This window comes from Brassica napus, chromosome A10 (assembly GCF_020379485.1).
Source record: "Brassica napus cultivar Da-Ae chromosome A10, Da-Ae, whole genome shotgun sequence".
NCBI classification, from domain to species: Eukaryota; Viridiplantae; Streptophyta; class Magnoliopsida; order Brassicales; family Brassicaceae; genus Brassica; species Brassica napus.
The window spans coordinates 7,954,498-7,978,067 of record NC_063443.1 but is presented as its reverse complement, the minus strand read 5'-3'; the positions used below and the strand labels follow the sequence as shown (position 1 = coordinate 7,978,067).

Sequence of the window (23,570 nt, the reverse complement as noted above, 5' to 3'; positions counted from 1 at the left end):
AGAATATACCAATATCATTTTGAAATAGTAAATATTTTTAGTCTAAATAGGGATCAGGCATCTTTTTTGGGTAATAGATTACTATACATTAGAAAACTCTATAAATTAATATTTGGTAAATTAGTAAAGACGGAAAATTCATTAATTTTATCGGTCCCGAGTCGGGCTGATTCAAAATAAAAAACAAATCGATAAAATAATAAGATAATAAACTTGGGAAAAAAACTTTTAGAGCAAAAAAATGAAAACTATGTCCTTTTAGACTAATATCTATTTTGTACTATTTTTGTCTATAATACCCTTCAATACATTTGAAAATAATTTTAATAAATAGTTTTACAAACAAAACAAATTGGAAAAATATTAACTACTGATAAAATACCTATATGAACTTAGTGGTATTTTTTCAGTTCTAAAAATGTTTAAATCATAATTTTCAGATTTTGTTCTAAATAAAGTAGAAATATTATTCTACGAAGTAGAAAACGAAATCCACTTTTTTTATTGAATCTACAATGTTTAGAATACGTGATCTACGTAATAAGAGTATTCTAAAAATATTTAGAATACACATTCCGCGCTTAACCTACTAATCTAATATGTTTAGAAATCAAAATCTACACATTAATATAAATCTAAAACACGTAGAAATCGACTTCTACAGATTTACTGTAAATCTAAAACATGTAGAAATCAAAATCTACACATTACTATAATTCTAAAAACCTGTAGAAACTGATTTCTACAAATTAGTTGTATTCTACGGATAAGAAATCAGTTCCTAAAAATATGAAAACAAAATATTTGGGATATATAAATATATGGTCCAATTAAAATCCCAAATTAATAATATAAATAAATACAAATTATATATGTTTATTTTTTATTATTAGTTTGCTATTCATAATTGAGTTCATTTCTATTTTTAACACATGCATATATTTTGATAGTATTTAATCAAATTATATCTAACATCACATTTAAATGCTATGACACATTTTTCATCTAAACCAAATAATATAATAAAACCATGAAAGTCAAATTTCTAAAGTTTAGAATTAACTATTTTCTTATTTTATAAAAAAAATATTTCCAAAATAGAGGAATCTGAAAAGGATATATTTTCTTGTAGTTCATAACTTTATAAATTAATAAAATATTGCAGGCCCAATGTTATTAAATTATAGAGTTTTTACTATATATTGGTAGGTATTGAAATTAATTATAAGGAATTTAAATGAATTTAGAATGTTGCTATTGATTTATAAGAAATTTAAATGGGTTTTTAATATATTAAATATAGTTATTATTTTCATATAATATTGGCTGCACAAATATTCTGAAGTCATAATGATTAGTTCCCTTAATTAACTGAATAAGTTGTGAACAAAATTTCTTAAACAGTTTCCGGAAAGATGGGATGTAATTAATATATAGATATATATAAAGAGCAAAAACAGGAAATGAATAAAATAAGAAAATTCCTGAAATCGCTAAACTAAAATTTTTTTGAACTATATAAATATCATTTATTATTTTTCTGTTTAAATAAATATCATTAATTTACTCGTAAAAGTTTTTTTTTGACAACACTCGTAAAAGCTTTGCAAAAATATATTTTATAATATACTATAACAATAATCAATTATTTATTCATATTTAAATTTACAATGATATGCGCAAAAAACAAATTCCATTCTGAATCAAGATTTTTTATTCATTTCTAAATTGAAAAATTGAAAATTGAGATATAATTTTGCCTGATATAAAATTGAAATATGTAGAGAATATATTGGGAAATATCTAAAGACGATATATAGTTATGTTATTAATCATGGTTTTGCGTATGTAACATATATTTATTGGTTATACTGTATTTAGTTATTTTACTATAGTATAGCAATTATATTATAAGATTCCATTGGTATGTCACGTTTGGAACGTTAGAAATAGGAAGGTTAGATAATATTAGTTAGGGAGGATAGGAGGGTCAAATAATATATGGGGTTTATGATTAGATACTACTATATATATATGACATCTTAAAAATTATGGAATAGTAAATAGATAAGAATATAGTATAGGATTCCACATTTGTCAAATATTGGCTTCTATAGTATAACAAACCTTTGTATTAAAAAATTTCTATGTGTAGGCAAAATTTAAATATATATAATTAGTAGGAGATATTTAAGATGATAGTGTAGGCGGTAAATTTTTAGTTTTCAAATATTATCATAATTAGATTGAAGTATATTAGGTTGGTCTTCAACTTAAATGATTTAATTATATTAAGTCACAATATTTTTAATAGGTTTAAATTTAAAACATGTCGAGGTAAATTTCAAATAGTTTACTAATATAATAGATAAGAATGTATACATAATAAATATCCTCCATCACGTCAAGTGTGGACATTATCTAAGATACCATCGCATCCTAATATTTTTATATCAATTATTTTTTCGCTAATATGAATCATCTTTTTTGGAGAGTCATTCTAAAGATGGATGACCACCAATTTACATAGATATTATGGTATATATGGAAAGGCCGGAATAACAAAGTTTTTAGCAATCTTGATATTGATCAGAGGGAAATACTTAAAATAGCAGAATTGGAGTCAATACTTTGGGCTGAGGCACATATAGTAAATGACCCAACAAAGGGGTATCAGATACAGACCAGTCTCATATTAGCAACACCAGGACGATGGTGCTTCATAGATAGATCGTGAAAAGATAAAGATTTATTTTCAGGGCAAGGCTGGTATAGCAATTTACCGGGTTTTGATGGTTCATTAAAGGTAAAGAATGTAAGGGCATGTCTCTCACCCTTTCATTTCGGAGGTAGAGACATTAATTTGGGCAATGAAATGTATGAAGAATTTAAGACAGTTTTAGGTAACGTTTGCAACGGATTGTTCTCAGTTAGTGAAGATGGTTTCGGAACCAGAAGAATGACCAGCATTTGAAAGCTATTTGGAAGACATCAAGCTTTTAAAAGGATGTTTTCTCAAATCAGATATCGTTCATGTACTCCGGACGGAGAACCTACGGGCGCATAGCTTAGCACACAGTGGTAGGAAATTAACATCTTTCGTCGTTCACATGGATGCAGAGTTACCGATTTGGTTTACAGAGTCAACATGAATCTGTAAATGTTTGTTGTAAAAAAAAAAAGAATGTATACATAATAAGGATGGAGGTCGTAGATAGTCCCTGAAATTGTTGTTGAAATATTTGGGATAACCATTGGTACATTTTTAGAGATTGCGTTTGGAGTTAAAGTCCTCAAACTCATTTGATGTTCAAGTCTATATGCATGTAATGAATAAGTTTTTGCTACCCTTAGTGAAATCTTCACAAGACTTATCTCATTATATTTTTCTTTGCCTCAGTGGCGTAATTTGCGCTTTTATTGAAGAAAATCAAATTAAAAATTCAAATAGTAATTAAAAAAAAAACGAAAGATATTTAGAAAGAAGATTTTTAAAGTAAGAGAAAGCTACAAACCCTAAAATCTCGATGATAAAAAGAAAAATGAAAACAAAATATCTTCTTAAAAAAATCAAAAACATCGTTTGACTCATAAATAAAAGCAACAAACATTGTCATGACATTATTTCTCCTCTTATTAGACAAATGTTTTTAAAATGAAAATTTTAATCAACCAACACAAAACAAAACAAACAAAAAGAGAGAGGTTCTATTGAAAAACCTAAAAGATCCTCTTATGTTATTTTGTTCTCATTACCCTCTTTGTTCTCGTTGCCGTTGTTGTTTTTGGTTACACCCACGACTCTCTTTTGCGAAACCTGAACAGGCGACATCATCACCGCCATCTTCCGTGACGTCAGCCCGCCTAGTTTGCTGCTGCCTCATCTCAAACATGTTTCCGCCAGTGTTATCTTCCACATCATCAAATCTTCTTTGGCGTCTGAAAGGTATAAAATTGTTGATGTTACCAGAATTCAGTCTTCTTAAAGATCTTCTAGCATCATGTCTTTGGCCTAGCCCAAATCTCCTTCCCCTGAAGCTATTATGATTCGTTCCAGAATCATGGCTCCTCCTTTCATCGAATCCCAGCGGCGGCATTCTATTTCTTGGAGGTGACATGAAACCTATTTCTTGATCTTCAAGAAACCGTTCATGGAAAGGAAACCTCACGCTCTCCATCATCCTCTCCTCGGCTCTAAACCCATCATGAGGATGAGATAATCTATCTCCACCGTTCCACGGGACTGCAGAACGACTTCTAGATCTCCTAAAGACAGGAGAGTTACCTCTTCCTCTCCTATTACCACTCATCCAGTTGTGGATCCGACCATAAAACTGGTTATTATCACCGTGCCTGCCTCTCAATAAACGATCCCCACCATTTGAAGACCTTCTGAACCGACCACCGCGGTATCCCCCATTTGAGAAACGTTTACGTACATAACCATCGGGTTGTGATCCTTGTCCGGACCCTGATCCTGATTGATCAAAGCCGCCCATCATACCTAGATTTTCAGGGTGTCGAGGCTCGAGCACATAGGGAGGTCTGGAACCTGAACCACTAAAGTATCCTCTACCAGAACTCCTTTCATGTCTCCCAAAACACTTATATGGAGACATTCTCAATTCTTCATTATCATCAGATCTGAAACAAAAAGGACCATTACTAGGTTAATAATGAACTATTAAAAAGTAAAATTACCTAAAGATGAGGCATGGAAAGAAAAAACTTGCCTTGTCCTTGGGATGGCATCATGCGAAGGCAAGTCCTTAGATGGTCTCGACACAAACCTCCTTGAAGAAGAAGAAGACCGCTTCTTAAGATGCAAATCATTCATGCGAGCCACATCATTCTTCTCTACGTCCCTTCTGTTATGAGCCTCTCCAATTCTCAATGCATCATGAGATTTACGCTCTAATGGTCCCAGCTTAGTCTCTGCCAAGATTCTCTTACCAGAATCATTCATCTTGTTGTCATTATTTTCAGCCATGGAGTAGAATCCTTCATCTTCAACCTTATTTTTCCCCCTACGGTATGGCTCCCTTAATTCTCCATCCTCAAGCGGGGAATTATAACCAGATTTGAACTTATTTCCATTTCTAGCAGCTGCTTCAGCCTTAGGACCACATGCTGATGAAAACTTTTCTTGCCCAGCTGATACAACAAAACCATCAATAGGTTGGCTCACTCTAGGAGGCATTGGATTTGTGATTGCTCCCTTCACATCTTTTTCAGAGGCATCATTTTCTACATCACAAGGTGGACCCCAAGCATCCATAGAAACATTTAAGTCCCAGTGTAACCTTAAATTCTTTTTCTCAGTGGCTTCACTGACCGATGATTTATCTGACTTTATGACAACTCCACTATCAGGTGCAAAATTTTCACTTTCACTTGCTCCCTTAGTAGCTATTATCATCCCTCCTACGCTTGCTATGCCCTTCGCAGCCAAATCAAGCGAAGACTTTTCAGGAGCTACATAATCCTTTTTGCCTCGCCCCACCTGATCTGTGGAACCAACCGCATGGGGAAATATGGTCGAGCCATCTTGCTGCTGAACAACAGGTTCTTCAGAAGGCAGACGGTCAACAGCTGGTGCAAGATCATTTCTCAAATTACACGCAGCATCCGCAAGTAACGCAATACCAGAAAAGTCAGGACCACTGCTATCATTCTTTGGGTTTAACTTCCAAACATGGTTGATCTCCGGCCTATGTTCTGAGATTCCACGTCGACCACATGACTTTCTTGGTGACATGGAGGCAACCATCATTCCCCGCTTTTTCATTGGAACATGCCTTACTCTTTCTGCCACATGCTTACCTAGAAGCTGCCATAAACAGAAAGGATCGAATCAGATATATGTCAGTGTAGTGAGACCGTGAGGAACACAAAGAAAAGGGGAAAAAACCTTTCCAGGCTCTGACTCATTTGCCATTGTGCCTGATGAACTCTTGTCTTTGTTCTCAACATCTGAGTCTGCAACTCGTACAATTGCTTTCTCTTCACGCCTTGTTGAACTTTTGCTACCTTTCGCCATCCAAGGAAGCTCACTGTCATTGGTACTCTTAAGCTCACCACAGTTGGTTTTTGCCATGCTTCAATAAAATAATATTCCATTAATAAACCATATATGAAATAATACAAAACATAACCAGGAGCTATTGTCTATTGTCTATTATAGAATATATCACTGTAGATATACTTCACAGCTTAAAAACTAGTTAAAGACTCTATGAGCTCTTACCTGAAAATAATATCCCTGACTTTGAAGAACATTTTAACAAACATTCTTGGTATTAAAAGCATAACAATCTAGCATTTATTTCAGTTTTCATCCAATTATATCTGACTCAAGATCATTGTCTGCACACCCTTGATCAAAAGGGAAGAATAAATGTTCATCAGTCGTGCAATGACATAAGAAGGCAAGATCCATAAAAAAAAACTGTCATTGCGAAACTTCTTTCATTTTTAATCATGAAACACATCGATTCCTAAGCCTATCATAAAAAGTCGTACATAGATGAATCAGAGGGACCACGAGTTCATATATATATATTAAACTATTAATCTAAATATATAGATAATATCTAGATGGTACAGATCTCAGAGAATGGTAACATGGATTAGATTTGATATCTCGATGAATTTCACCTCTATAAAATTTCATAGATTCAAATCCACCAACAACTTTTTCGACCTTGCGTGACAACTGATATTACTAATACTCACTAATTGACCCAATACTAATCATTTCTTTGTCATTTTAAAACTGATATGGCTGCTTGCAATAAGAATATATAATAATTATATATACATAAATTATTTGAATACAGTAAATATATGTTTACCTTTATACGATTTCTTTTCCTCAAAACTTTGGAAGCACCTGCAAGTTCAGAAAAAAAAATGTACGTATAAATTAACAATGTTGAATTTAAAATGTTGACATCATTTCGTGATAAAAAGCATGTCGAGAAACAAAAACTAAGAAACAGTCAACAGATTTTATGAGAAAGAAAACATATTCTTACCAACTCCTAAGATCTAATGCAAGTATGTGTATGTGGTCAGCCTTCTTCAGTTTGAGCACTTATAAACTGTATACATCTCAAAATCTATGGTTCTGATTATAAGTCAAACATATGATATTGAATGCAAAAAGAAACATATTGAATATTACCATTCAAAATGAAAATGAAATAGTGTATGTAAAGTATATAAATCAATTAAAAAGTTTCCATTTTCTTTTCCTTACAGAATATGTTACCAAACTAAATAATGTTAAGTCAACCAAAATATTATGTTCAGTGCTGAATGAGTCATGTCATAAACTTTTCTTTCCCTTAATTCTTAGTTTAGGGGTCATCAAAATAAAGAAAGTTGGAATAAAAACAAGTGTTGTTACCTCAATTGGAAATATATGTAAGCAAAAATGTTCCATGAAGAATTGACATCTCTGATAAAATCCTCTATTTATTATTTGAAAATCATTTTGAAGGTAAAAGTTAATGTGCCAGTTACCACAATGATTTTAATAAAAAAATAGTTGACATATATATCCATAATAATTCTCACAAAAAGCTGACATGTCATCACTTTATGCATTTTCACAAAACACATTAAATAACAATTTTCTCAAAATTAATTACAATAAATCACATCAAATTTCATCGTCAAATTCCCTTAAGATAACATAATATATTTTCCATACTAATCGTAATACATTTTCAAAAGTCAAAAGTCCCATTACAAGAAATCATATTTTTTACGAGGGTAATATTCTTTGTAAATTCGTTGTAAAATGGGTGTTTCGTTGTTAAACGTCCGTCGTATGAAGGTTTCGTCATAAACACGTGGTAAAGTTTACGAAGAATGTTTTCCTCGTAAAACGGAAGGAAACATTTTGTCGTAAACGAGACGTAACATTTTGTTGTAAAGTACTCGTATTATTTCGATGTAAAGTACTCGTATTATTTCGATGTAACTCCATGTAACATTTACGAGGATTTTACAATGCTGCCCATGTAAGCTCCATGTAAACGTTACGACGATGTTACGAGGATTTTGTTGTAAATTCCATGTAAAATTTACAACGAATTCTCGTTGTTTCTTACCATATAATATTAAATAAAAATAAAAATGTTATTTAAAATTTTAAATTTTAAAAATTTTAAATATAAAATGAAATATGAAAATGAAAACATATTTTAAAAAAACTATTTAAAAGTCCTAACATAATATTTAAATTCATAATACAAAACGAAGCAAATAAAAAAACTACTACATATTATCAAAGTAGTCGGTGGCGGTGCTCGGTTGAGAACGGTCTGGATCGGCATCTTCGAAATTCCGTATTGGCATCCTGAGAGCTGCTCGTCTCTCATTTAGTGCTCGCTGCATAGTCGGGTTTCCCACCGCCATCACGTCCGGCAGATCCTCAAGAGAGTCTAAACGATCCTGCTGGTTATCTATCCGAGCTCTCATCTGAGAGTTCTCTTCATCCCGTCTCGAAGCGTATGACGCAGTTGCTTTAGCAACTTCGTTAACAGAACCTATGCCCACCGTCCGTCCCTTTTTTTAGGAGCCACCTATACAAACATGTTAATATAGTTAAATTTTATTAAATAGCTAAATTTATTTAAATAAATTTATGAAGTTTTACCTCTTCGAATATCCTGTCGACCTTTTCGGTGGTCAGTTTGACGGGTAATCCATTGGGAGACTGCTGGGTTAATTGCATCTCCCGCTCTTCAACCCGAGAAGCCACTGCGTTGAAGAGTTTCTCGGATGCCGGATCCACAAAAATTCCGTCCGATGTGGCGTGAGTCTTCTTAAATAGATCAGACAGAGATGGTAAGACTCCCGTCTTCTCATACTACAAACAAAAAAATTAAATAAAAATAAACATTAAAATTCAAATTAATTAAAAAATTCAAAATAAATATTAGAAACAACTTACAGCTTCTAGACGGATCCCGGCGTGAGGTTTTTGTCCGGTTCTGTGAACCATGGGCAAATGAGTATCTTTGTCCATCGTTCTTCGGGAAGCGGAGCAGGAGTTGGCCTTACAGATCGAAGAGGGTAGCTTCCAAAAGGCGATGAGATCATCCCCATACTTCCTTCGTGAGCTCGGTGGGCTTTCCGTCATAACCGTAGATCTCCCACTTGTCCGTCCAATCGGAGCCAGTGTTGCAAAGGTGGGTCTTTACCTTTGCAACGAACTCCCTCTTCACCCTCTCGGTGATTCCCAAGGACCAGTGCCACCTTTGCTGAAACAAACAAAATTTTGAAAAAACTAAAATAAATATTTAATTAGATATAAATATATAATTAGATTTTTTTTAAAAAATATATTACCGCAAAACATTTAAACCAAGTCGTCCTAACGTGGTCTGGAGTCTTGCTCCAATTCGGGTAGGCTCCGTCGTAGTAGCCCTTGACCATCTCCGACACGCTCCGGCCAACACGGTTGCTCGCCTCAAACCTGAAAAGAGAACCTAGTTGTTTAAAAAAAATTAATGTACTAAAAAATAATAAGTTACCAATAAGTTCCCGGCGGTCTATCGGGATCCAGAACATCCAAGCCCTCTTGTCTAGACTGGGCGAGCAAATCCTCCACTGTATATCTTGCGTATGGGGCAGATGGAGGCACACGCAAATCTGGATGAACTGCGCCTGCAGGAACAGGCTGAGGTGCAGCGGCTGGAGGAGGAGGTGGGGGAGGCATATGAGGTACAGGAGGAGGAGGAGGACTCCAAGAAAATCTCTGAGATTTCTGTGAGTCCGGAACTGCCTCGGAAGATGATAGACCGGAAGAAAATGTCCCAACACCATCATGAAACATCTGAGAGTAAGTAAGTGCAACTGGCTTTCTTCTGGAACTCATCTAAATTTCTTAAAAAATTACAGTTAGTTTTATCATTAACGACATAATTTAAAAATATTATTCTGATACCTAACTAATTTAAAAATATTAGTCTGATACTAACCACTTAAAATTAGAGAGAGAGAGAGAGAGGTTACCTTAGAGGAGTGGAGAGGGGTTTGGGAGGAATGAACGAGCTTGGCTCGTTCTGAGGTGTCGCGTACATATAAGAAAAGACATTCCTCGTAAAGTCGTCATAAAGTTACAACGAAGTTACCAGGCCCGTATTTTTTCAGTTACGACGAAATTACCAGGCCCCTTTTTTTATTTACGACTAATTTACCATGCCCGTGTTTTTAACTTTACAACGAATTTATGTGGAAAATTTACGACGAATTTATGTGGAACGCTCATGCTTTTTTCATTTACGACGAATTTACTAGGCATGTGTTTTTGTTAACGACGACTTTACGAGGCTTAACCCTAAACCCAGAAACCTGAAAACCTAAACCCCAAAATCATTTATCTTATAACACCATCTTCTTCTTTACATCTTCTTCCTCTTTATCTCTTTATCCAACTTAAACCCTAATCTCCACATTAATTTTTTAAAACCAAAAGAAAACATATTATATAAAACAACATATGTTACATATACATTAAAATAAGAAAATGAAAAAGAAAAACAACATTTGTTACACATATATTAAAATGAAAAAATGAAAAAGAAAAACAACATTTGTTACATAGATTACATCATTCTGAATCGTTTTCGTTCTCATCAAGATCAGTACAATGATCATCGTCGCTTCCATCGAACTCGTCTTCACTTGCTTCATCTGTCACATCTTCGGAAAGATATTCATATTGTTGATTTTCCGGATCGATCAAAAAGATTTCATTAAGTTGTTGATCATGTACGTCAACTTCATTGATAGTGTCTTCTTCTTGCAAAGGTGGTTCTTCTCCAGCAACAATTCATCCACAATGTGTAATTTTTATAATAGCTAACCAATTTATCCCAGAACTTCAAAGGCGAGGGTATGTAAGGAAGCTAACTTGCTCGGCTTGAAAAGCTAGGATGAAAGGCTCGAACTTGCTGTATCTTCTCCCAGAATTGACATCCACAACACCAAATTTGTTAACACGAACACCTTGGTTCACAACGGGGTTGAACCATTCACATTTGAAGAGGACGCATTTTAGCTTCAATAACCCCGAAAATTCAACTTCAATAATCACCTGCAAGATCCATAAAAGTTTGTTTCGCCTTTCACACATATTCCGTTGTTACTTGTTGCCCGATGTCTCCCATTCTCGTATGTGTGAAAGGTAAAACCTCGTGTGAAATACATAGGTGATGTGGTGACCTTTGCTACTGAACCTTGGACCAAATCATGAAACCCTATGCGGTAAATATGGATCGTCATACTCAACCTACAAAAAGCATCACCGTTAAAATTATCTTAAAGCATCACTGTTAAAATGAGATATATATATATATATACATGTGATTTTAACCACTTGACAAAGTGCTTATCTTTCCGTGCGTCCACCTCAGTTGAGGATATTACTGGTATTGCTTCTTCAACTTGAGATACAAACATGCTGCAAATAAAATGAATGCTTTAGAGCATATATAATTAACAATTTTCATATAATTAACATTCACAAGAATATTTACCTCTCAAAGGAACGGATTACTGCATCCTTGCAGTTGAGCAAAATATAAGTGTGGGGACTATGCTTATGTTCTTCACATGACCACTATACATCTTTCAGTTTACCACCAAACCGTCCAGTTTGACAGAAAATGTCAGGAATGCCATCAACTGCATATGATGTCGGTACTCCTCCATCATCATATTTTCTAGGAACTTTTTTTCTTGTACGAACGGTTGGAGCAAAGTAGTATGATTTGAAGTTAGATGTTTCTGCTGTCAAACTCCCAACAACTATTGAACCTTCGACCTTTGCAAGATTTCTTGATTTTCCCTTCAAATGTTTCATAGAACGCTCATACGGATACATCCATCTATTGTGAACAGGTCCACGAAGCAATGCTTCATACGGGAGGTGGACAACTACATGCTCCATGACGTCAAAAATGAAGGCGGAAATATCTTCTCCATATTGCACAATATGATCGGAATGTTCTCATGAAGTTGTTCGATGACTTCTTCCTTGAACGTACGTGTGCTAAGATCTCTGAAGAAGGCTCTGATGGCTGTATATTGCAAAAGTAACTCAATTAATAACATTTCATAACATATGTACATATATTATAAATTAATATTTACTTGCAATTGCTTCATGTACATTTGTTGGTAGGAGTTCGGCAAAGGTAAATGGAAGTAGTCGTTGCATAAACACATGACAATCATGACTCTTTATTCCTGAGAACTTTTGACCTCGTTCAACACATCTTGACATATTAGAAACATAACCATCAGGGAACTTAACTTCTAATGCAACCCAGTCAAAAAAAAGTTGTTTTGGCTTCTGATGACAACCGAAAGATAGGAACATGAATGTTTCCATTGCTCTTGATATGTAACTCCCTTCTTGAGCAAATATACGGTAAGTCCATACGGACGTTCAGTATTGTATTCATGATGTTGTCAAAAAAATTCTTCTCTATATGCATCACATCGAGGTTGTGACGTAAAAGAAAATCCTTCCAGTAAGGTAACTCCCAAAATATATTATTCTTATGCCAATTGTGCGCCACAACATACCCATCAGGCATATTTCCAGGAACATGCCAGTTTCCACTACACTTAACTGTTTCCTGAGCTCCGTAATAATCAATGTCCGATTCGATCTGTTGGCCAATGAAATATGGAGGAGGACTGTCTCTGACAACTCTTTTGTACCTAAAAAATGTCATATTTCTTATGTACAGATGAGAAATGGGAAGAAAGCAACGATGACAATCAAACCAACAACTCTTCCTACCATTCTTCAGTTGAAAAGCATCCGTCGATCCAAGATAATATGGACAAGATAATCTTTCATGTGTTGTCCAATCAGACGACATCCCATAAGCAGGAAAGTCACTTATCGTCCACAACAGAACTGCTCGCATCGTAAAATTATTTTTCAACGAACAATCATACGCCGTCACCCCTTCTGACCACAACTCCTTTAGCTCTTGTAACAATGGTTGAAGAAAAACATCTAGCGACCGTTTTTGGATGCTTCGGCCCAGGGATTAATATGGTTAAGAACAAAAATTCTTGTTCCATGCACATTCTCGGCGGCAGATTGTGCGGCGTAATAATGACCGACCACAAAGAATATTGTCTCCCAGACATTCCAAAATGGACTAAATACATTGGTGCATAACCCAAGATAAATGTTCCAAATATTTCTACTGAAATCTGGGACTACCTTGTTGAAATGTCTCCACGCTCTTGCATCTGATGGATGAGCGACCTCGCCATCCCTCTGGACATGTTCGGCATACTACCTCATCGATGCAACAGTCCTCTTAGATTGATATAAGCTTTTTAACATGTCTGTAATTGGTAAGTACCACATCCTTCGGTACGATACCCTATTCTTCCCACGTCCTTGCGGTTTGAATCGGTTTCTTGCAAAATCGACACTCTTCTAGCTTCTCATCACCTTTTCAGTAGATCATGAATTGTCAATGCAAACATCTATAATCTCCAACGGTAACCCAAGACAATAAACCAATTTCTGAATCTCATAATAAGATTCAGCAGACACGTTGTCTTCTGGCAAATACTCTTTAAACAACTCCGCCCATGCATCCATGCAATTCTCAGGTAAATTATGATCCGTTTTAAAAATACATCATCCTAGCTGCTAGAGACAATTTAGAGAAGACCTTTTCTACAACCAGTGTAGATTGGTTGATTTACAGCATCTAGCATTTCATAAAACCTTTTTGCATCCAAATTCGATTCTTCTTCAATTCCAGTCATCAGCTATTGTTGTAGTTGTTTCTAAAAATGCATCAGTAATCATGTCTTGAACCCCTTGTTCAAAAAATCGGACACCTGGCCGATTACGCAAACGATTAAACGTGATTCGGGATGGGACCGTGGCGAGGTGAGGCAGTTCGGTGACATTCTACGCTCGGCCACGTAAGTGACGTGGAATATGTATAAATGAAAAAGCGTCCGATTAATAAGAAAAAAAATGCTACGCATAACTTTTACTTCCTCGGCATAATAAAATTTGGCCCAAATATTTGGAACTATTTGTCCAGCCCAAGCTCAAAAAATCATTAACCACATCTTTACCAACTCTCTTCTCTTCTCCCGACAACAAAATCTCTAAAATTCTAAGAAACCCTAATTGTGAAAAACAATAAGATTTTGACAAAGACTCAACGTAATCTATATCACCTTCATATATGACCCTTTGTTGAATAAAAATATAACATCCAGTAGATTCAATGCAACCATGATTTACTTTAGTTGAATGACCAGTAGATTCAATAACATTTACAATAAATAATTCTTTAGAATGTATAAAAAAGTTATATTTTTTTGTGTTAATGACAAATACAATTATATTTTATATCCATTATGGTATATATTTATAAATCTATGAATTTTAATACCAATGATATTTTATACATAAACATGTATTATACATACAAAGTCGTATTTTACGTATAAATGAAGTATTATACATATAAAAATACAAAAAAATTATTTTCTGCATACTCCCCGAGTTTTTTCCGCTTTTCTAATAAATCGTTAGGCCCGGGTGCGCCGTACGCGTAGCACCTAGCGAGTAACTCTCTCCGTGTTGATACCAAATATAATATTATGGTGTAAATCCTATGTTTACTAAATGTTTCCATACAGTTTTACTACGTGCAAATTTTGAATTCTTGCATTTTCGACAAGGACAAAACATCTTACCGCTTTCCTGCATGATCGGTGAAGAGTCCGCCTGGTACATGAATGTCGCTAGTCTGCTCAGAAATGCATTCGTCACTCACTCTTCCGAATCTTTATGGGAATACATCCAACTCCGTAACTCGTAAATATTAGCGCCATCCGCCATTTTGTTTGGGAATTTTTTTTTGGAAATTTTTTTGGGGAATTGTTTCGGGCATTTTTTTAAAAAAAAAATTTGAATTTTTTTTTCAGAATTTTTTTCTTATTTTCCTTTGTGTGTTATGAGAGAATGAGTCGTAAGAAATGACATATATACAGAAAATATTTCGAGTTTGGTAGGTGAAGTATAACAATGATTTTACTAGGAAAACTTTACTAGGGTTTTACATAAGTTTTACAAGAAATTCACAATGAAATTAGGCAATTCAAAGTGCATTGAATACACGTTTTCACCAATAAATAACGGTAACATGTTTCATCGTAATATCCTCGTAAATTTACGACAAATATTGTTCGCGATGTACTTTTGTCGTAAATTTACAAGGCATTTACGACGAAACGTTTTCTTTGTAATTTTACGTCTACATTATGACGAATTTCCATTTTGTCTCACAACATCTTCGTAAATTACTTGTAAGTTAATTTACGAGGAAAAAATTTCCTTGTAACTTTTCGTCGTTACGGAGACGTTTTTTCTGTAGTGATCCCTTACACAAATGTATTAATCATACACATTGAGAAGTTTATAATAAGAAGAATCGAGTTCGTAATTATTTTATTATAGAGTATATATAATATTAAATATATTTAATGCCATAATAATATGATTTTTTGCTTCATATTGATTCTCAAAAACAAAACTGACGTGTCATCACGCATTCTCCCAAAACACATTAAAAAATAAAATCACAAAATTAATTAAAATAAATCACATCAAATTCATCGTCTAAATTCCCTTAGTAAAACATAATATATTTTCCATATTAATCTTAATACATTTTCAACCAGTCAATATTCCCTTACAAAATGTATTAATCACACACGCTGATAAGTTTATAATAAGAAGAATCGAGTTCGTAATTATTTTGTAAAGTATGAATAAGCATTTGTGGTAACATTTGGACAAAAAATATTATGCATGACTAAATATAGTTTTATGCTAACTCTATTGACCTTTTTAAGCAATATATAATTATAACTATTTATTTACTTTTACATTACATACTTTTTACTTATATAACTTATTGAAATTTTATAATAAGAACAATCAAGTTGTGCTTGGTAATCATTTGGAAAATACTCATTCATATTCATTGTACATGTTACAAACAATAACTTATCTTTCAGAAAACATTTATATAGAACTATATAATTGTTCTTCTACGTGTTTTTAAATTTATCATCTATAATTTTAATTACTTTATCTACGTGTATTTAATGTTTTCTTCTTTAATTTTGAATGGGTTTAATTACATAATCTAAACCCTAAAAGAATCAAAATGGTTTAGTCTAAAGTCAAATTGTTTGTACTGTATTCAAATGTGTATTGTATTTTGAGCGTGTATATAAGTAATAAATATTTGGCAATATTCATAATTTCCTTTCCTTTGGGTATGTTAATGTATATACCCTAAACTTTTTTTTTTGTCAACCTACCCTAAACTATTCAACTATTGTATTATAGACTGTAATATAAAAATATATTTAATGTATGCATGATTTTTTTTGCTTGTTTAAGAAGTTTATATCGAGGCGGTGAGTTTTGAAAATATTTAATATATCGTTTGACTAGGTTAATACATAGTTTGCAAGTTCTTAATATTTTTATGATTAACACATGATTATGATTAACACATGATGTGTTAGTTTGTGGTATTGGAAAGTATTAGTTTGTGATATTGGAAATTAATTTTAAATCCGAAATTTCGATAAGGTCCAATACTTAAAATTATTTTATTTTTATGTAAATGATTCAAATTTCCCAAATTTATCATCTATTATTTGGATATATTACCAGCGTAAAGCCAGATTATTACGTAGTTAATATAATCTTGGCTTTTTAGATATGAGAGAATTACAGACTTTGGACAAAATTTCATGTAATCCAAAACATAAAGCTGCAACAAATACTCGTTTCAAAATTTTAATTCTACTTTATAATTCTTAAATAATAAAATACATATATCATAGTTTAAATATACTTATGAACATATCACTCTGATGAATAATCAAAACACTACATGCTAATTTAGTATCAGAGATGTTGAATAACAAATGTCGAGACTCTCTAGGCGCCGCATGCGGTTGAGTAGGGCTTAGTGTCGAATTAATTAATCAGAGATTATACATGTATAATAAGGAGTATTTTTATAGTTTTTATCTGTTTTTGGATTTATATATTAATAATGTGCACAATAAGAGTTGTTGTAATATAGTTATATCAGTATTCTAAAATACGGTCTAGACGTCCGTTTAGGCGGCGTTTAGGCACTACACGGTAGCCTACCGTACTATTTTTATGTTATACAGTGTTTTATGCGGTTTTATATAATTTGAGTGAATAACAGCATTTAGGCGGATATTATGTATAGTCTAGGCGGATTTTAAGCATAATATTCAAAAAAATAAACTATTAATATTATTATTATATTTTATTAATGTTATTATTTATATTATTTTTACTTAATTTATATATTTATATGATTGTAGATATTAGTATAATTGTTGCAAAATCATTTTAAATTTATCATCTTTATTATTTAAAATAGGTTTAATTTTTATAATTTTAAACTAGTTATATATGTTAAACTATATACTTATACATAAAATTGGATTTAAAATATATTTATAATCATTTTTTGTAAAAATCATGTATATATATTAGTTTTATATTTATATTTTGTATAAAAATATATATTCATATATACACCGTTTACGCCTCCGCCTGTACGGTTATGCGCTATACATTTATCTAATGCGTAATGAACGCGTTTTAGAACGCCGAGTCTAATGGTTAGTGGCAAGTATATTAAACAGTTATACTCGGGTTCGGACAGAGTTAGGCCCAGTTTTTCATTTATAGAAAACAATTACGTTGTGACAAAAAAAAAAAAAAAAACAATTACGTTAAATAAATTTTAGAAGAACAAAATTAGCCATGTCTTCGACCTTACCCTGCAATTTTTCAGCAACTTGCAGTGGTTTTTCATATTTTCACGGTTTCACAAATATTTCTACTTATTCTTGTAAGTTTTGATCAAAATGTATCAAATCAAACACGCAGATATGATTTGAAACTTATAATCGTCAAAAACAGTGATTTTTTTTATCTTCGATTTAAAGGCCGAATAACACTAATCTGGCACGGCTCTAGCCCGAATCACGCTTTTCCGTTGATAAACCGTTCTAACTTGAACCCAGGTCCAACTGTAAACTGTAAGTGCACTTTTTTATTTTTTTTTCTTATGGACCAAAACTCAGTACCGCTGTTTGAAATAAGTAAAATATATATCGGGATTTGGCCCATTGTTTCAAAGTGTACTTATTTTTAACTTTTTCTCATGGTCCAAAACCTAATATATATTTTACTTTGTTTTGTTTGGATCGCTTGACGGTTTAATTTTTTTTTTAAATGCTGAATAATTGAACAATTGTGTTATTACAAACAATGAAAAATATTACATACGATTCTACGGCTGATAATTCTATTTGCATTATGAGGATTTACGCATGAGTGCATCACAAAAGCCGTTCTATTGGATCCATGTTTGGCGATACCCCTTGCACCATGCTGCAAATCTCATGTAAGCTTTTGTCTCTATTTACTCGCATAATTTCATCTTCTCTGAGACTCGAAACTCAGAACTTCTGGTGTAGAATCATTAATAAACTCACCAATGAATCTTCACAGTTTAATTTAGTTACTAGATTTTGACATACACTTTGAAAGACTGAGATTATTTTTTTGTTGATAAAACTATTAATATGTTTGTTACTTCATAATCAAATGAAAAATCTATTTATTCAACCTGTTTGTCCTTGATATATATTTTACATATTCGATTGAATAACCCAAAAAAATGGTAATTGTAAAATGTCTACTCATTAATTGTATATTGGTTTAGGATAGTCGACTTAATTGAAACTTTTAAATATAGATTTTAAAATCAATTAAAATTAATTAAATAGGATTTATGTAAATTTATAGTTTTGTAAGCACATATATTTAGTAGATTTATGTCATTTATTCTATGATTTTGAAATATGTTTCAATATAAAGAGTAGCTGTAACATTTTTCAAATTGTTTTTCTTATTATTACAAATTGTTTTTAGAAAATGAGATCGTTGTGGTTTTTGTTTTAAATTAAAACTTATATCAGGTCTCTTTTCGATGATAATGTCAACACGTATAGATATTTTAAAATATTGAAAATATTTTAACATATAATTTTTTTTTATTTTAGTTATAACATAATTTCAGATGTTAAAATATACGGAAATATATTTTTAAACGTATTGAATCTTGGGTATAATTTTTATTTAGTACTGAAATATCTTTAGTTATATTTTATATATAAGTACTATAATTTATGAAATATCTTTAGTTATATTTTATATATAAGTACTATAATTTGTGAATATATCAGATAAAATTTATTCTACTATAATTTATTATATTTGAAATTTTATACTTGTGTCTAAAATTTGAAAAAGTGATACCATGTGATAATTGTGAATCGATTGTGTATAATAGCATGAAATTAAGTGATGGTATTATACTATCCTCTATATACTAATTGAGAAACGTTTTTAAGTTGTGACTTATGTTTTAGTGTTTGTGTCATAACTTCGGCCTCCACACAAATCATATTTAAAAAAAAAATTATTAGAGTAATCACATAATAAATTTAGCTATATGGAAGAGTACTCATAATCAAGAAACATGAAACTGAAATTACTAGCATATCTGTTTGAAAAGAACAGAATTAAGTCATAAGACTACATAAGTCTGAAAACAACAAGTGTCTGAAAATAACAAAAGTTTGAAAATAACCAGCAACGAGTGCAACTTCATCATGAAATCTTCAAGTCTGCGTTTGTTGAGTTTGAGAAGGTCCTTCATCAGGATCGACTGCAACTTTATCATGTGATATAGTTGTTTTATGCTTCCTAGGTGGACGAGGTTGACAAGGAACTCCAGGATTAGGACACTTAGAAGCGTTATGTTTAGGAAAACCACACCTTGAACAATGCATCACACGGTTGTGACCAGTTACTTTTTTCCTTTGTTGAAGACTCGTTAACTCCTTTGATTCTTTGTTGAGGTTTCTTCTTGAGCCCTTTGGAGATCTCTCTTGGTGGCGCTTGTATTGTTGAATCACCAGATGGAATCTTAAACGTGATCCCTTTTACTGGTTTGATCGAGTCTGAGTATTAATTGATGTTGCCACTTAGAAGTCAAATACCAATCAGACACCAAATTGTCGGTCTTATATGTCTTCTTTTGATCCAAAACGAAACGAAGCGCATGTCTGCAGGGAATCCCACTCAAATACCACCATCTCCTACAGCTACATGTATTTGCTCTCATATCAACTGCATACCGCATTCCATCTTCAGAGACCTCGAACTCACCAGTAGGTCCAGGAAGAGATTTACAATACTTCCTATATTTTGTCTTAGATGCTATCATCTTAGTATCCTTCAAGCTGAACTTTCCTTTGTAATCCGTGACTATCTTCTTCCTTAAATCAATACGTTTCATAGCTAATCTTCTCGTTGTCTCTAGCATCTCCACCAATGGCATTGCACGTGCCTTCTCTAGTGTCCTATTATAAGACTCTGGATTGTTGTTGAGAGCATCTTCACAACAAAGAGCAGTCAAGAAAGAGGCTATGCTACAAGTCTCGGGTCTTCTGGCCATCAAATCTGCATAAACTTCTTTGTCATACTCTTCTAACACTTTCAAACTTGATTTGTAGTCAGCTTCATTGTGACTTTCAACAACACTCCAAAACAACTTTTTCAACTGAGGCTTGTTAGGATGTAGCTTCCTTGAATTCCTGTAGATATGTCTTGCACACATTTTGTGCTCAATATTTGGCATCTCAGCATCGTCAGCTATAAGCAACCCCTAATTAGCCACCATAACAAACATAGAGACCATAAGAAAATCATTTAAGAATTAACTAAAACATATTGAATCATCACTTACCTTTTGTCGTCTGAAACAAGGGTGAAACCATCTCCATTTCCAAGATTTAAATCATTCTTCAGCTTATGCAAGAACCATGCCCATGTGTATGTGTTCTCTTTATGCACAACAGACCAAGCAAAAGGGTATATCTGGTTGTTTGCATCCCTTCCCACAGCAGCTAGAAGATGACCTTTTGTTTGTGGCTTTGAGGAAACACCCATCTATCCCAAAGATAGGTCGACATGAGGCTAGCCGTATGTCTCGGAGAACAGCAAAACAAACGTAGAAACGATCAAAACCTTCAAGTCCACCAGTCCCAATGACGGACTGAAGATCAGTTGGTGATCCTTCATTTGTCATGTCCACCAAAAAAAGTGTTGAACACACACACAATTTACAAAGCTTTAAGTGAATGTCTCACCTTTTAATTTCGACTTCGTAGTCCTTAATCCTACGAAATTGTTCATCATACTTGGCTTGAAATAGATCCAAACATTTCTTCCTCGCTTTCTGACATTGGTCATCAGATGGATTCAAATCATAATGCAGCTGAATCTGATCTTGGATTGCTTTTGGTTTCATTTCCGGATCCTCCCTAACTTCATTTAAGAATAGTTTAGCTATGCGTGAATCTAACAATATCTTGCAACGTCCATCTTTGAAGCAAGTGTGGACATCTTGAAATGTCTTCACCATCCACTGAGAACACATATTCTTCATACGAACAATATATTCTCCAAGAACATGGGGTTTCTCCTTCATCCACTTCTACTCCACATATTGCCTCAGATTTTACATCGCCCCATCTCGTGAATTGAAGATTCTAACCTCCTTTTAGTGCATACTAAAATACATCATCTTTGAAGAATTTCACACTATCAAACAGTTTCCTAATATGTAACTCTCCACTGCCTCTCTTCCATCCTTGATAAGGCCGAGGATTTTCTTCTTCTTCGCCATCAGAACAAGGAGGTGTGTTTTTGTAGTTTTCATTATCTTCATCATCAGAAATCTCACCCACAGCAGCTTCAACACGTATGTCTTCTTCAAATTCACGATCTTCATTTTCATTACTATCTTCTTATGTCTCGTTATTCAGTCCCTCCGGTTCATCTTATTCTGTCTCGCCAGTCGGTCTTTCTGGTTCTCCTTCTTCATTATGTTCTTCATCATTCACATCTTCATTTTTTTTCTTCATCATTCACATCTTCATGCTCCATAAAAATTTCAATAAACTTAGTCCACTTTGAAGCTTCACACATCCTTGCAAAGCTCTGACTACCATAAATTAAGATTTTGAGATGTTTCATGGAATCATACAGTAGTTTGTACCAGATTTGCTGACCATCCATAGACATGGGAAATCATTCTTCAAACCTCTAAACAAAGCTTGAGCTTTTGTCTGAAATATATGAGTTTCACCTCCCATGTAGGAGATATCTCCACCATCACTCACAAACTTTCCACCATAACTTATCTGAAATGTGGTATCTCCTTCTTTACTGAAATTGAAAGACATTTGCAGTCAATCGCAACTAAACCCCAAGCTACAATTTTTTTTTTGAAGCCGTTAATCAATGACTTACCTCATTATTCCAGGCGAAATTCCCAGCTAACGATACACGAGTTCAGTCAAGATTGAGAGATGTTTCAGTCGACAAAAAGAACCAATCTAAATGGATTTTTTTCTGATATGTTTGCCTCTCTCTCGTCCTTTTCATAAGGTTAAGAGGAAGATGATGCATCCGTTTTTTCAACGGCGCCGTTTTACAATGGCCAAAACAGTTTAATATTTTGCCCAAATTAAGTATCACATTCGGCCCATAATATTTAAACTTTAACCCGTTATATTCTGTGTTTTTTCGGCATATTTGTATGTGAAGCTGACTAATCAGCCACATAATCATCTTAGTCAGCACTGTTAACTACGATTAAACAGTGTTTATGTCGATGTATGAATTGGTGTGAACTTTATAAATTCAGGTATGTAATTCAAATTATATATAGTTCAAGCATATATTAGCACATGAGAAAAGTGTAGGCATGTTTTTCCCAAAGACCTATAGTTCGGGCACGAGTAAGTCGTTTTCCCGTTTAGAATTGAGTAACATCTCACTTCCTGTCAACCCAACTCTTAGAAACGGACTATAACATAGTTACCAGATTCTAATCAGCCAAATCGAACCATGAAGTTAAGTAGGCAATAAAAGGAATTTGCCTTATAAAATCTTTGATTATTTAATATTTTATTTTCTTTACAATAGAAAGCATGTAAACAATTTTTTCCAGCAATTTAGAAATGTTTTACAGCAAAAAAAAAAGGCAACTGGGAGTTATTGGGGACAAATAAAAGAAACTACCAGAGGGTCCACGGAAACAAAAATTTGCTTAGAGCTTGATCAGGCGTCCGCATGGGCGTTAGTTTTTTTTATAAATTGTTTAATGACATTTCAATACACATAGGTTTTTGTTCATTTTTAAGTTCATGTACATTAGAATCGTATCCACCCAGATCTGGAAAGATCCGGCTCGAACCCCACTCGAAAGTTTATAATATCTGAACTGAGGCTAATTTTAAAACTCAAAAAACTCGATTTCCGAAAGATTTGATCCGTACCA

The 23,570-nt window shown here is 33.3% G+C and overlaps 2 protein-coding genes across 2 annotated transcripts; both read right to left on the bottom strand.

Moving 5' to 3' along the window:
- Positions 1-815: 815 nt before the first annotated feature.
- LOC125579134 lies at positions 816-4,619 on the bottom strand. Its single transcript, XM_048742760.1, has one exon. The coding sequence runs from the start codon at positions 4,617-4,619 to the stop codon at positions 3,753-3,755; it is 867 nt and encodes a 288-aa protein (XP_048598717.1). The 3' UTR covers positions 816-3,752.
- Positions 4,620-4,684: 65 nt separating this feature from the next.
- Positions 4,685-5,788, bottom strand: LOC106403369. The gene has a single exon (XM_013844210.2). It carries the CDS (start codon positions 5,786-5,788, stop codon positions 4,685-4,687), a length of 1,104 nt encoding a protein of 367 aa, XP_013699664.2.
- Positions 5,789-23,570: the final 17,782 nt, after the last annotated feature.

What these genes read in the sequence shown, in the direction of transcription:
- LOC106403369 (XM_013844210.2), bottom strand. Translation starts at nt 5,788, where the DNA reads ATGAAAAAGCGGGGAATGATGGTTGCCTCCATGTCACCAAGAAAGTCA.
- LOC125579134 (XM_048742760.1), bottom strand. Translation starts at nt 4,619, where the DNA reads ATGTCTCCATATAAGTGTTTTGGGAGACATGAAAGGAGTTCTGGTAGA.